Source organism: Microtus pennsylvanicus, chromosome 11, assembly GCF_037038515.1.
Source record: "Microtus pennsylvanicus isolate mMicPen1 chromosome 11, mMicPen1.hap1, whole genome shotgun sequence".
Taxonomy (NCBI): domain Eukaryota; kingdom Metazoa; phylum Chordata; class Mammalia; order Rodentia; family Cricetidae; genus Microtus; species Microtus pennsylvanicus.
In genome coordinates this window covers 91,334,919-91,350,855 of record NC_134589.1, presented here as the reverse complement: position 1 = coordinate 91,350,855, position 15,937 = coordinate 91,334,919, and the positions used below count along the sequence as shown (strand labels likewise).

General features: G+C 45.7%; 1 protein-coding gene across 1 annotated transcript in view; it reads right to left on the bottom strand.

Moving 5' to 3' along the window:
* LOC142859519 (ATP-binding cassette sub-family A member 17-like) overlaps nucleotides 1-8,575 on the bottom strand; it is a 77,445-nt gene extending 68,870 nt beyond the window's left edge. The window contains exons 1-2 of the mRNA XM_075989689.1: nucleotides 8,522-8,575; nucleotides 7,157-7,418 (exon numbers count right to left, since the gene is read on the bottom strand). Coding sequence (XP_075845804.1) covers nucleotides 7,157-7,418; nucleotides 8,522-8,575 — 316 coding nt within the window. The remainder of the gene's footprint in view (nucleotides 1-7,156; nucleotides 7,419-8,521) is intronic.
* Nucleotides 8,576-15,937: the final 7,362 nt, after the last annotated feature.

Genomic DNA, 15,937 nt, shown 5'->3' with positions numbered 1-15,937 from the left:
TAAATGCTGTATTTATATATCAACATAATTAGAAAAAAGGATAGAAAAGGTGTCATATAAAATAATGGTTTTCATTATTATTGTTGTTATTATAAGGTTATTGTTCTTTTCTTTACTTAGCATATTTAGATCTCTTCCTTTCTATTTTTTTTCTTTTTTTCACTGGCTATGGTGATGCAACAGCACTCCTAGGACTTAGCAGGCAGATGGATCTCTGTGAGTTCAAGGCCAGCCTGTTCTACATAGTGAGTTCCAGAGCAGCCAGGATTATATACTAGACAGGCTTTGTCTCAAAAAGAAAAACCAAACAAACAAAAAAGTCAAAAACAGTTTTTATAGAGTTTCTATGTTCAATTGTTCTGGGTTTAAAAACTGTATTTTTTTAAATTTATGAGAATTTCATATAGCATATTTGATCATATTTATTCCCACTCCTCCCCCAATGCCTTCCAGATCCACCCTACCTTCCTACCCAACACAATTTATATCTTTATTTTTTTAATAGCCCACTGAATCCAATTTATGCTGTCCATATTCTCCTGAGTGTGGCTAAAGTCAACTTCTCAGGGGCCACACAGGGTAACTCAGGGTAGCTCTATGTAGCCCAATCGTCCTAGAACTCATTGTATAGACTAGGCTGACCTCCAACTCACAGAGATCTGCCTCCAGAATGCTGGGATTAAATATGTGGGCCACCACACCAGGATAGACGGACTCTTCCTCCCTTAGAATCCATCAGTTGTTCCTAGCCCCTTAGCTGGGACGAGGCTTTTGAACCCCTTCTCCTCCTAATCCAGGGTGGAGACTGGCTTAGGTTTGTGCAGACAACCACTGTGAGGTCCTGTCGTGTGCAGAAGACAGTTTCAATCCCTTCTTCCCTCACCAACTCTTAGAATTCTCCATCTCTTCCAAGGTGGTCCCTGAGCCTTGGAGTGACACAGGTGTCCCATTAGTGGTTGAACATATTCACACTTAAACTGAAAATTATATGCATACACAAGGAACAACCATTCTGTTTAATGAAGTTATAACCGCCAAGGGATCTACATCTTTGATCAAGAAATACCCAGATTTTTAGAACTTAGTTTATTACTTAATTAGTTCTTTAATGAACTGAAGAATATCTACTTCGTAGTTTATCCATATTGCCTTTATTACTGAAGGGTTGATCCAAATAACCTGTCTACCAACTCTTTCAGGATATTTGACCAAACTGTGACACTCTGAGATTGTGTTAATAAAGTTAACCTTGAATCAGGGGGAAGAGTCAGAGACTAGTTGTTGGGAATTAGCCATAGAGAAGCCATAGGGATAGAGAAGACTCATGGGAAAGTTAGGCTGGGACTTGGCGTTTGACACTTTCTTTTGATTTGGAACTCGCCTCTTGCTGGGACTCCAGTCAAAAAGGAAGGTCAGCTGGTTGTTTCTCAGCCAGTTTAAACCCACATATTGCAAGCACTGCAGAGCCGGGGGTCCTTCCAGGCTGCAGCCTGAGTGACAGGTAGGCTGCTGACTTTGGAGACATGGGGCCATAGACAACAGTTAAAACATCAGTAGATTTCATGTGTAGTCGAGAAGCCGGCAGAGAAACATCAACCCACAGTTACCTCTTTTTCAGAAATTCCTAGGAAGTATCTCTTGTAGTTTCACTGCCCCTAAGCGTGGCCCCGGACCAGTCATAACAAGGGATGGCAAGAGCTGCTCAGTGGTTAAGAGCACGGAGTGCTCTTCCAGAGAATCTGGGTTTGAGTCCCAGCACCCACATGGCCATTCACAGTTCCAAGGGATCACATGTCATCGTCTGACTTCTGTGGGCATTAGGTACACATCTAATGATACATGACATCCATACACATAAACAATAAAATGATAGGCCAGGCGGAGGTGGTGCAGGCCTTTAATCCCAGCACTCGGGAGACAGAGGCAGGCAGATCTCTGAGTTCAAGGCCAGCCTGGTCTACAAAGCAAGTGCCAGGACAGCTAGGGCTATTGTACAGAGAAACCCTGTCTCCAAAAACCGAAAACCAAAACCAAAACCAAAACCAAAAAAAAAAAAAGTCAGACGCAATAGTATGAAGAAGTGGTGGAGAGAGGAAAATCCCCTGAAATTCATGGGCCAGTGTATTGGGGTTCTCTAGAGAAACAAAACTTTATAAAATTACACATAAAAACGGGGTGCGTTATAATGGCTAACAGGGTGGTTAGCTAGTCCAACAATGACTGTCTATTAATGTAAGGGCCAAGGATCCAGCAGCTGTTCAGTCCACAAGGCCGATGTCTCGGCTGGTCTTCAGAATAAGCCAGAATCTCAAAGAAGTAGGCACTGAAGGAATGGACTTGCCAGCAAGAGCAAGTAGGCAAAGGGCAAGTACTTTCTTCTTCCATGGCCTTTATTTGGGCCACCACCACCAGAAGGTGTGGCCCAGATTTAAAGTGGATCTTCCCACCTCAGAAGATGTGGGTTAAAAGCGAGTCTTCCCACTTCAAATGATTTAAGAAAAAATCCCTCACAGACATACCCAGGCATTTGGGTTTTAGTTAATTCCAGATGTCGTCAAGTTGACAACCGAGGATACCTATCATGCCAGCTAGTCTGGTGTATGTAGCAGAAAAACAATGGAGAAACCCTAGTTCAAAAAGATGGAAGGGCCGGTTGTGGTGGTGCCCGCCGGTAAAATTTGCTGAAGGAGGCAGAGGCAGGAGAATCACGAATTCAAGGGCTACACATTTTTTTTTAAAGAAAAAGGAAAGGCCCACCATCTGAGGTTATCCTTTGCCCTCCACATGTACAATAGCATGTGCTCACCTAAATTTATTCCCCTTTTTCTTCTTCTCCCCACTTTAATCTCTTTTTCAATCTCCCCCTTCTCTCTCTCTCTCTCTCTCTCTCTCTCTCTCTCTCTCTCTCTCTCTCTCTCTTCTCTCTCTCTCTCTCACTCTCTCTCTTCTCTCTCTCTCTCTCACTCTCTCTCTTCTCTCTCTCTCTCTCACTCTCTCTCTTTCTTCTCTCTCTCTCTTCTCTCTCTTCTCTCTCTCTTCTCTCTCTCTCTCTCTCTTCTCTCTCTCTCTCTCACTCTCTCTCTTCTCTCTCTCTCTCTCTCTCTCTCTCTCTCTCTCTCTCTCTCTCTCTCTCTCTCTCTCACTCTCTCTCCCCTCTCTCTCACACACACACACAGAAAGAGAGAGAAAGGATTCATGAGGCTGGAGAGATGGTTTAGTAGTTAAGAGTATGTGTTGCTCTAGCCAGGGGGTGGTGGAGCACCCCTTTAATCCCAGGATACTCTAGCCAGGGGGTGGTGGAGCACCCCTTTAATCCCAGGACTCTAGAGGCAGAGGAAGGCAGGCAGATTTCTAAGAATTGAGAATTGCAAGGTAGCTGAAGGTACAATGGCCTTAAAATAATCATAAATAAGTATGATAGAGGTCCTTAAAGAGGATATGAATAATACCCTTATATAAAACTATGAAAACACTAACAATGGAAGGAAATAAATAAAAACAAGACCTGAAAATGGAAATAGAATCAATAAAGAAGACCCAAATTTAGGAACTGAAACAGGGACTTTAGAGGCAAGTCTCATCAAAAGATGGATGAGAGAATCTCAGGCACAGAAGAAAGAAATGATACCTCAGTCAAAGAAAATATTAAATCTAAAAAAATCTTGGCACAAAACCTCCAGGAAATCTGGGATACTAGGAAAAGACCAAATCTAAGAACAATAAGGATAGAGGAAGTAGAAGAAACCTAAGTCATTTTTTTTTTTGGTTTTTTGAGACAGGGTTTCTCTGTGGTTTTGGAGCCTGTCCTGGAACTAGCTCTTGTAGACCAGGCTGGTCTCGAACTCACAGAGATCCGCCTGCCTCTGCCTCCCGAGTGCTGGGATTAAAGGCGTGCGCCACCACCGCCCGGCCAAGAAACCTAAGTCAAAGGCACAAAAAGTATTTTAAATAAAATCATAGAAGAAAATTTCCCTAACCTAAGGAAGAAGATACTTATCAAGATACAAAAAGTTTAGAGGATACCAAATAGACTGAACCAGAAAGGAAATTTCCTCTTTCTACATAATATTCAAAACACCAAACATACAGAATAAAGAAAGAATATTAAAAGCTGAAAGGGGGAAAGTTTTATTAGAATAACACCCAACTTCTCAGTGGAGACTCTAAAAGCCAGAAGGGCCATGACAGATGCTCTACAAACACTAAGAGACCACAGATGCCAGCTCAGAGTACTATCCCAGCAAAGCTTTTAGTCATAAACATTCTATAATAAAATCAAAGTTAAAAAATATTTACCTCTAAATCCAACCCTTCAGAAGCTGCTAGAAGAAAAACTCTAACGCAAAGTGATTAACTACACCCAAGAAAATCCACAGAATAAATATCCCAGAAAGCAAATCAAGAGGGAAAACACACACACACACACCACACATAACAAAATATCAGTAATCAACAAACACTGGTCATTGATACCCTCATCATAAACTCATTGATATCTCTTAACATCAGTGGCCTCAAGTCCCCAATAAAAAGACAGTGTTAACAAAATCTATTCAAAAACTGGATCCGCCGGGCAATGGTGGCGCACGCCTTTAATCCCAGCACTCGGGAGGCAGAGGCAGGCGGATCTCTGTGAGTTCGAGACCAGCCTGGTCTACAAGAGCTAGTTCCAGGACAGGCTCCAAAGCCACAGAGAAACCCTGTCTCGAAACCCCCCCCCCAAAAAACAACAACAACAACAACAAAAAAAAACAAAAACAGGATCCGTCCTTCTGTAGCACCCAAGAAACACACTTTAACATCAAGGACAGACATCCCCTCAGGGCAAGAAGATATTCCAGGTGAGTGGAGGTGGAGCGAAGAAACAAGCTCATTTAATTATACAAATATCTGACAAAACAGACTTCAAACCAAAATGAATCAGAAGAGATAGGAAAGGATGCTACATTCTCATCAAAGGAAAAATCCACTTAGAGAACACTGCAATTCGTTTTTTGTTTTTGTTTTTCTTTTGTTGTTGTTGTTATGTTTTTGACAAGGTTTCTCTGTGTAGCTCTTGTAGATCAAACTCGTCTTGAACTCACAGAGATCCACATGCCTCTGCCTCCTGAGTGTTGGGATTAAAGATTTGTGCCACCCCCACCCAGACTGAACATTGCAATTCTTAACATCTATGCCCCAAACACAAGGGCACCCAAGTTCACAAAAGAAACACTACTACAGATTAAAACACACATCAAACCTCACACACTTACAGGTGGAGACTTCAGTACTCCACTCTCACCAATAGACAGGTCATCCAGATAAAAAATAAACATGGAAATGCTGAAGCTAACTGATGTTATAAACCAAATAGACCTAATAGATATTTATAGAACATTTCACACAAACACAAAAGAATAGACCTTCTTCTCGGCACCTCACAGACCTCTCTCCAAAACTGACCACATACTTGGACACAAAGCAAGTTTCAACAGACACAGGAAAGCTGAGATACCACCCTCAGCCTACCGACCACCATGGATTAAAGTTACTTATCAATAACAACAGAAACAGGAAAAAGCTTAAAACTCATGGACAATAAACAACACACTACTGAATGAAAAACGTGTCAATACAGAAATTAAGAAAGAAATCAAAGAGTTTCTCTAATTTAAGGAGAATGAGTATTAAAAGCTGCAAGAAAAAAAGATTAAATACACATAAAGGGACAATATAACAATCACAGTAATGTTGAAGAAACTTTTATATGAACTTCCCATTTGGAAAATTTTTATTTATTTAAACTGTTAGGTTCAATAAATATTTACTGGGCCACCTACTGTGTTCCAGGCACTCTAAAGGGCACAGTGATGACCAAACAGACATGGTCCTCTTCCCTGAGCACAGTGGGGGAAAGTAGACAATACACAGACAGCTAATAAATGTGTAATTAAGACACTTAATGAAAATACTGATAAAATGGCAAACCGGACTTTGTAAAGGAGAATAAGGCAGTAGAGAGAAACTCAACCTACTTATTTAGCTGCCTTCCTAAAAGCAAGACAGACTGGCATAGGAATGGCTGGCACAAAGTGACCCACATGAAGAGGGTACTGAAGAAAGCAGAGAGAAGTACTGACAGAGGAAGCTAGAGAGGAAACAGCAGGGGCATAGTCTAGCAAGTCTGTGTATTGGGAAACCATAGAAGGGTGTAAGCAGGGCATGAGCAAAATCCTAATGACCATTTGAGTTATCTTTCTGCCTCTGTCTGGAGACTGGGTAACAATAAGAAAAGAGAAGCAGAGAAACTTATGAGTATGTTGTGGAATAATCTTTTTTGTACACTGTGAAGATGTGTCATTCTGACTGGTTCAATAAAAAGGCGAATGGCCAATAGCTAGGGAGGATTTTCGGGGAAGGGAGGATGCTAGGAAGAAGAAAGGCAGAGTTGCCTTGGAAGAACCAGGATGGGCATAATGGAGATGAGGAAACATGCTCGTGGAAGAAGGTAGACTCAAAGAATATGGGTTAATTTAAATTATAGGAGCTAGTTAGGGCCAGGCGGTGGTAGCACACGCCTTTAATTTCAGCACTTAGAAGGCAGAGGTAGGAGGATCACTGTGAGTTCAAGACCAGTCTGATCTACAAGAGCTAGTTCCAGGGCAGGCTCCAAAGCTATACAGAGAAACCCTGTCTCGAAAAACAAACAAAAAGGTATTTAACGTTTTAATTAGCATTTAAACCTTGTGATACAAGAATGCAAGCTTTCAGTGCCGTCTGTAAAATAATAAAAACGCATAGAGGACGGCTTTCCTTCAACTACCACCTCAAACACTTGGAGATTCCAGATTTTGCATCACTTTTGTAAGAAATCTCAGGAAAAAAAAAACCTCCTTCAAACTACACTATAAAAATGCCCTCCAGGATGGCGCGATGGTGGCGCAGTGTCTCCAGCAGACCCGCCAGCCTGAGGGACAGCCTGAGTGCAGTCCCCAGGGCCCACAGGGAGGAGAGAAATGACTCCGGCAAGTTGTCCTCTGACTTCCACTGTGTGCGTCACAGAATGCCCACATACACACACCTCTACTCACATCCACAACAAATCGACATAATAAAACATTTTAGTGCAATAAGGAAAAGTGAAATGCCCTCCCTACTCCATCTTATATCTGACCTTCGAAGCCAACCGTGAAGGCTTGGTCCACCATTTCAGTAACGCTTTTCAAAGTCTCGCTTTTGGAAGGGATATAGGCCAACTGATATTTATTTCTCGTCGGATAATAATCAAAATATGTTGGCAGAAAACTGATATCAAATGCTGGGTACTTAGTAGTCGATACGTGTTTTGGCATACTATTGAAACGAAGATACAGTACAATTGCAGAAAACAGTAACGGCATCAGGATTTCGAGAACCGTTATCAGAGTCTTCCGCTTCTGGAACAGAAACAACAGCTGCACGTCAATCCCAGATGAAACTCAAGTGTGATTTCTATGGGGTAAGCATTCTTCTACTTAGAAAGCTGGAGAAACCTTCTAAGTATTTTCTTAGAAGCATGATCCCCAGTATTTAATAACCCAAATGTAGCAATTCACATCTGTAATCCTAGCACTCAAGAGGTTTAAAGGCAGACCGATCAGAAATTCAAAGTCACCCTTGGCTACTTAGGAAGTTTGAGCCCACCCTTTGATATACCATTGAGACCCTGTCTCAAAACAAGTACACAAACAAAAACAAAAAAAAACCTCTTTCATTTCTTCTAGTCTTCCTATACAAAGCACACACAAAAAAGGTAAAAGACAGAATAAGAGCTAGCTAGGCATCTCCATTTAATACTGCTTCTAAACCATCAAGAGTTAGAAATCAACAAGAGTTGTGTTTCATAATGAGACCTCACAGAATCACTGTGGGAATGTGAACTTATAGAAATGAAATTCTTTTTTGTTGTTGTTGTTTGTTTGTTTGTTTTGTTTTTCAAGACAGGGTTTCTCTGTGTAACAGCCCTGGCTATCCTGGAACTTGCTTTGTGGACTAGACTGGCCTTGAACTCACAGAGATCCGCCTGCCTCTGCCTCCGAGCGCACTGGGATTAAAGGTGTGTGGTCACTACCTCCCGGCTAGAAATGAAATTCTTCATTGTTCTTCAACTCATTAGTAGTGATTGTAACTTCAACTTGACAGAATCTAAAATCACCTAGAGACAGGCCTCTGGGAATGCCTGTGGGGAGAAGACTGGCTCAGCATGCGCAGGACCACTCTGTAGCTAGGATCTCGGACTGTGTAAGTGGTAAATGGGGACGGAATAACACCCACTGTCCTCTGCTCCTTACTGTGGATGTGATGTGACCATGTGCTTCAAGCAGGCACAATGATATCCCCACCTTTAAGCTGTGAGCCAGAATAAACCCCTTCTCCCTTGAGCTGCTTCTGTCAAGGTGACTTACCACAGGAAGAGAAGCTAAGATTGTAACTTGTTTAACTCAAACACGCAGCTGCTCCAGAGGACCCACATCTTCCCCATGGATAAGTGTATCCGTACCTTTAAGACGAAATTCTTCCAGAGGAGAAGCTTTAGTTTCTTGAACACTGCCATTTTCCTCCCAGTTGAAAAAGACGCTCACCACTAGTAAAGAAACAAGTTGAGAAAATAGGATGTATAACACAAATATGCCAAGAAGTATTTTCAGTCAGGTGTAATGGCACACACCTTCGATTCTAGCACTTGGGCAGGAGAATCTCTGTAAGCTCAAGGCCACCCTGGTCTACAGAGTGAGTTCCAGGATAGCTGGGGCTACATAGTGAGACCCTGCCCTGAGAAAAACAAACAAAAACAGAAGTATTCTTTTCATCATTGAATAACGTTGCTCTTGGGGACGCTCGGAACACTGTCTTTTCATTGTTACCCCTTCCCTGGCTCTTTGGGCTGATGCCTCCTCCTCTCCACAGCCTGCAAACATGAAGGTGCTACAGGCTCAGTCTCTGGACTCCTTTTCATGCCAACATGTGACCTCACATAGCCATGACAGGATCCACAGGCATTCACACAATGTCTACTTGGATTTCTCTAGTCTGGACTTTTCCCAAATGTTCAACTGAAGGCTACCTGTCCCTGCCCCACTGTGTTTTAGCTCAAAACTGGCCTGGCCTATTTGTGGTTCTCATGAAACAACTTATCCTAGGGTCTCCTTTACCTCAGGTCCTATCAGTACCACTCTTGAGATAAAGGTCTTTACTGCCTTTTCTTTTGAAACGCAGACTGTCACAAGCCTGCCGGTTCAGCCTTTAGAACAGTCCCAGAATTTGGCACCTTCCACCACCCCAGTTCTTATCAGCCCTCACCTCTCCTGACATTTGACTGGTTTGCCGCAGCAGTACAGACACTGCATCTGATCTTGTCACCTTGCAACGCACTCCTAAGCGCTAACAAGAACAGCCCGTTCAAGCCAGATGACCCTTCCACCATAAAATCTCCAAGAAAAAGTTGCGCTTTACAATGACCTACAAAGTCCTGCAGTATATAGTTCCTGTTATTTCATCAGTTACCATCTACTTTGCTGTTCCCACTACGACATCACAGGCCTAACTACTGTTCCAAAACATAATAAGCCCACACTGCATCAACATTTGGGTTTCCTTTGCCAAGTAGACAATTCCTTCATATCTTTACATGGAGAACTCTACAGTTTCTTTTGGATATTTATTCAGAAGTTACTTTCCCAGTGAGCTTTTCATTACCATTCTAAATAAAATTTCAGTCTCTTGGAACATCCATATCTACTTTTCATGTTTTTCTTCCTAGCATATTTAAGTGAAGGAATGTTCTTTACTTCAGGACTGGGGAGATGGCTCAAGAAATGGCTCAGTGGGTAAAATATCTGCTGCACAAAATGCTTGCAGGACCTGAGTTCCATCCCCAATACTCATGTAAGTCAGGCATGGCGGCACATGCCTGTAACCCTAGCACTAGCTGAGCAGAGAGGCAGCTAGATCTTGGGGGCTCACTGGCCAGGTAGTTGACCTGAAACACTGAGCTCCAAGTTCAGTGATAGACCCTGCCTTAAAAAAATAAGATGCATGGGCTGGAGAACTGGCTTAGCACTTAAGAGTCCATCCTACTCTCCAGAGGACCTAGGTTCAGTTCCTAGCAGCCACACGGGGCAGTTGACAATTGCCTGCAATTCCAGCTCCAGAAGATCCACAGAAACTCACGCACGTGCACGAATACACACACACACGGGGGGGGGGGGGGGGGTTTGACAGAAAGACTGAGCCAGACATACAAATATATATAATTATAAAATAACTATTAAAAAATGATGCAGGTACAAATGGATGGAAATAGAAAACACTATCCTGAGTGAGGTAAGCCAGACCCAAAAAGAGGAACATGGGATGTACTCACTCATATTTGGTTTCTAGCCATAAATAAAGGACATTGAGCCTATAATTAGTGATCCTAGAGAAGCTAAATAAGAAGGTGAATCCAAGGACAAACATATAGGCATCCTCCTGAATATTAACCTTCATAAGGTGATGAAAGGAGACAGAGACAGAGACCCACATTGGAGCACCGGACTGAAATCTCAAGGTTCAAATCAGGAGCAGAAGGAGACAAAGCACGAGCAAGGAACTCAGGACCGTGATGGGTGCACCCACACACTGAGACAATGGGGATGTTCTATCGGGAACCCACTAAGGCCAGCGGGCCTGGGTCTGAAAAAGCATGGGATAAAACCGGACTTGCTGAACATAGCGGACAATGAGGACTACAGAGAACTCAAGAACAATGGCAATGGGTTTTTTTTTTATCCTACTGCACGTACTGGCTTTGGGGGAGCCTAGGCAGTTTGGATGCTCACCTTACTAGACCTGGATGGAGGTGGGTTTGTCCTTGGACTTCCCACACATCAGGGAACCCTGATTGCTCTTCGAGCTGATGAGGGAGGGGGACTTGATTGGGGGAGGGGGAGGGAAATGGGAGGTGGTGGCAGAGAGGAGGCAGAAATCTTTAATAAATAAATAAATTTTAAAATAAATAAATAAATAAACAAATAAATAAAAATAAAAAATGATGCAGGGCCTGGAGAGATGGCTCAGGGGTTAAGAGCACTGACTGCTCTTCAAAGGTCCTGAGTTCAATTCCCAGTAACCACATGGTGGCTCATCACCATTTGTAACGAGATCTGGTGCCCTCTTCTAGCCTGCAGCTGTACATGCAGGCAGAACGCTGCACATAATAAACAAATTTAAAAAATATGATGCAGTACTTAGAAGGTACCACCATAACCAGCTACACTTACATTAAAAAATAGATTAATGGCTGTGAAGGAAAAAAATAAATTACTGAGAGCATAATTATGGTTGCAAAAATAAATAAATAAACACACAAAAACATTACATTGGCTTTCTCTCTCTCTCTTTGGGGGGTGGGATGAATTTCAAGACAGGGTTTGTCTGTAGCTTTGGAGCCTGTCCTGGAACTAGCTCTTGTAGACCAGGCTGGCTTCGAACTCACAGAGATCCACCTGCCTCTGCCTCCCAAGTACTGGGATTAAAGGTGTGCACCACCACCGCCTGGCCTTATATTATTTTCAAATTACAATAGCTTCACTAGTCTAACGATACTTTGTTGAGTACTCTGAATTCTGTTAAATGGGTGTTTTAATACTTACATTTCCAGTTGATTTGTGCAGTCAGCACACAATAAAAATGTAAATTTAGCACAAGACGCCTATTTTGTGAGATGCTGAGGAACGTTCTTCATCAATACTCCCAGCCTCATTTACCTAGGGGAAATTTTAAGTCATCCAGCTCTGTTCCTAGATTTAGCTCTACAGAACTAGGATTCGGTTTGGAAAAGACTAAAGAGTTGCAAACTTTAATCAATTTAAGCTGGAAATGACAAGTATTGGTTTGAAAGAAAAGCAGTTAAGGAAGAAGCAGGCTAAAGTTATAGTCAGTCAGGCTCACACACTTTTCTGGCGTGAAGTAGAGAATGGGAAAGACATTTTGTTTGGAGGAATGATGGAGATGCTTGCAGCACACTAATAATCCAAATCCCCGCCTTCCATTAATTGCTCTGCCGCATGCTTATTATTATAGGCATGCGTCATACTACCATTTAATTGGAATTTAAGTGCCAGACATTATAATCACTTAAATATGCTTTTTTTCTCATTTCACTTTCAAAAAGGGTGAGGAGTGGGAGGGAACAACAACCTTTAAATTTGCTATTGTTACCATTTCAATTTTAGGAGTTGGAAATTAAGATTCCAAAGAGTAAAATGACTTGACTACACTACTGAAGAACTCAAGGCCTGAAGTCAGGTCTCAGTGACTCCTTTATCCGGCAAACTTGGCCAGAGCTGTCTCTGTGGAAGGTGTTCTAGGATCCCAGGGGATTGACTGTGTGTCAGGAAAGGGCTCTTTCCCTGGGAGCCCACCTTCTGGGTTAACCATATTGGACCTCAGAGAGCAAGAGGTCGTGACCACAGTGAAACTGGCATCTCGACTTGGAAGTCCCGGGTTACCTTAGGCACCTCTGCAGCCTGGATGCCGGGGAAGGCTGAGCCTCACTCACCGCCCGCACCCAGACAGTGGCCGCGGGCATTCAGGGACCCGCCAGACCACCCGCGGCGACTGTTGGCCCCGCGGCGCAGTCGCCCACGCTCCACCCGGTGACCCACTTCTCACGGGCCGGCCGCGCGGCTGCACAGACCTGGATCCAGGAATCTACGATCTCACCGCCATTCCCTCCCAGAGGGGACCCAGAACCCTGATTCCCTCCTCCTAGTCCCACCCCACCCCCCTACTCCGATTCCGTTCTCCTAGCGATGCTGCTGGGCTGGGTCGTGACTCTCGCTTTACTCGCTGCCCGCTGTCGCCGCTGGAAGGTTCCTCAACCTAACCTCCCCAGGGCTTGGGTTTCTTCTGCTCAGGCAGGAGCGGGAAAGTAGCCTGTTCCCTTGGTGACTGGAGTGTGACGGAGCGAGAGCCCTGGGGAAAAAGAGGAACTTGAAATAGTAAAACCCGCCGCGAGCCGGGCAGTGGTGGCGCAAGCCTTTAATCCCAGCACTTGGGAGGCAGAGACAGGCGGATCTCTTTGAGTTCGAGGCCAGCCTGGTCTACAAGAGCTAGTTCCAGGACAAGCTCCAAAGCCACAGAGAAACCCTGTCTCAAAAAACCAAAAAAAAAAAAAAAAAAAACCCGCCGCGAAAGTGAACTACTTAATATTCCAGCCTCAGTTGCTTTGAAACACATTTGTGCTGAGACAAGCTTCAGGCCCAAGGCCCGGGGGCTCTGTCCCCTGGCATCGCACGCTCAGTCGACGAAGCAGAACCCCAGACTAACGCCCTCTGCTGGACACGGACCAGGCGGCGCCGCAACCTCAGTCGCCGGTGTGAGGCCCAAAACCCGCAGGGGCAACCCATCACGCACGCGCAGTACGGCCCCGCCCCACCCCACCCGCACTCGCGCACGCGCCTGCAGGAGGTGCGCCCTCCGTGGAGTACTGCGCAGACGCACGGTCCGGAATGTTGACCTAGGAGCGGGTGCACGCGCGCGCGAGGCGGAGAGCCCTCTGTCAGAGCCGGGCAACATGTGCGGGACTCTGCGCAGACGCTGAAGCCGGAGCTTAGGCGAGGCTAAGCCGGCCGGGAGCAAACCCCGGGCACCTGCAGGGGCGGCCCACTGCGCACGCGCGATCCGCCGCGCCCCCTGGAGGAGCTGGAGCTTCCTGGTGCGTTCTCCCACCCGCGCCGGTCTCCGGTGCTTCCTCCCTGCGGGGCGGCCTCAGCTGTCAGCGCCGGCCGCAGCCGCCCCTGCGAGGCTGGAGCGGAACCGGGAATCTAAGGGAGGGAACCTGGCGAGAGAGCCGCGCCGAGCGCCGCCACTCTGGCGCTGGGGGTCGGTGAGTGCCACTAGGACCGGTCCCCTCGCGTGCTAGCGCCGGCGTGTGAGTTTGCTCATCCTTGCCCGTGTCTCCGCTTTGCCTGCGGGCAGCGCCCCAGCCCGGGGCCTCCAGGTCCCCGCCGGCTCCCGGACCGTCCGTGTGTGTTACCGCAGGTGTCGCTTTCGCGGCGGCGGCGAGACTGGGTGTGTCCCCGCTATAGCAGGACCGCTGGGCGCGCAGGAACCTGCTCAGACAACCAGGGTCGTTATGCGGGCCCAGCAAATGGACAGACAGCCGCCGCCCTCCGGTGCGTTCTTGGCTACGGGGTAGCTGGCAGATGGAGTGCTCCCGGCGCACCCAGCCAGTACTGGTGCGGGATGAGATTCCTCCTGAATCAGAGTCCTTCAAGCTCCACCCTCTTTATTTTCACGAACTTCAGCGTAGGGTTCAAGGGGTGCTTCCATAGGGGTTGAAGTTGGCGAAGCCCCCAGTGTGCAGGACAAGACAGGGAAGGGGGAATCATCGGTGTGGGCTATGTTCCTGCAGCACTGTGCCTAGGGTCAGGTGTCTCAGGGCTGGTGCTCCGGACTTCAACCAGCACCTGAGGGCTAGGGTCGCCTTCGGAGCCTGGGTCCAGGGCAGGTGTTCCCTGGTGCTGCATGCTTTGAGAGACCCTGCTTTCCCTGTGTGTGGCCCTTCTGGGCCTTGTCTTAGAAGGTATTTCTGTCTGTCCCCTTGTCTCCAGGCCCGGAAGGTTCTTGAATCCTGGTTTAGGAACTTAGTGTTTGCACATCAGGAGCCCTCGGGGAAATGTTCCAGAATGAGTGATGTTGGCTCCTTAGTAACAATGTGGAGGGAGACCCAGGCAGAGTTTAAGGAAATGAATTCCATCCTTGTCTCCTAAGCAGCCTTATTTCGTTCTGAAAGTTTTGGTGTTGCCGTTATTAAGCTTGAAAAGACTGAAACCATTTTAGAAAACTTGCTTCATGGGAAGTGAAGGGGGAAGGGAGAGGAAAAGTGAATAAAAATGGATGCCATGGGAATCTGCCTCACGCACATTGGTTCCAATTGAGCCCTTGCAAACAGAACATCTTCCTCTAAGATGCTGTACCCCCAATCTGAGCGAGCAGCCTTTTGGAGCGTGACAAGTCGCTAGCTTTCCATATTACATTGACCAGATAGTCTCATGGAAACTATTTGACTTAGTCTTAACTGGAAAGGCTTAATTTGGCCTTTATGGAGTCTATGGTTTCTCCTCCAGCCCTGCTTCTGGCAGTTGGCAGGAGGCTTTTTTGCTACTGAGTCTGTCTAGAGCTACATTCTAGAACTCTTAGGTATGCCTATCGCTCTTCAAATGGGCCAGGCTCCAGGCATGATTCTGAGTCACTAGGGATTGTCCCTGGTCATAGAGATCTTAGAATGGCACTGATTTACAAAAAACAAAAAAACTCTGGCAAAAAGCAGAAACAGTTTTGGACCAGTGGTAAAAGCGTTTGACAGTCCCATCTGATAGGTTGAGTTAGATCCCTACGACCCAACTGGCAGACTGGGAGAACCAACTTCTTCAAGCTGTCCTTGACCTCCATACAGACACCATAGTGCAAGCATCCCCCTGCCACAGCACAAATAATAATGTATTTTTATTAAAGGACGAGGTGGGTGGCACATGGCACATCCAGAATAGGTGCCACAGGTGTCCAGAGGGGTGGTTTCAATTAGGAGCAGGAGATCTGAACCAAGGCTGCGTGTTAGAACTGCTCAGACCAGAGCCCACAGTCTTCATGGGTGAGCCTCAGCTTCAGTGTCTGTCAGAAAACAGCCCTAGAAGATTCTGCTTTGCAACTAAGATGATGAGCTCCTGCTTTCCAGAGACAGCATTACAGAGGGCCTGACATCGGAGTAGGCCAGGAAACGGTAGGGTTTCACCAGGTGGAGCAATATGTTGGGTGAAGTGCTGAAGGCCCATTCTGGGTATGGAGAGAAGGGCGTGGGGCCCATCCATGAATTGATGCCCATTCCCCTTGAATGGCACAAGGCCTGGAGTCAGCAGGTCGTGGTCACCTT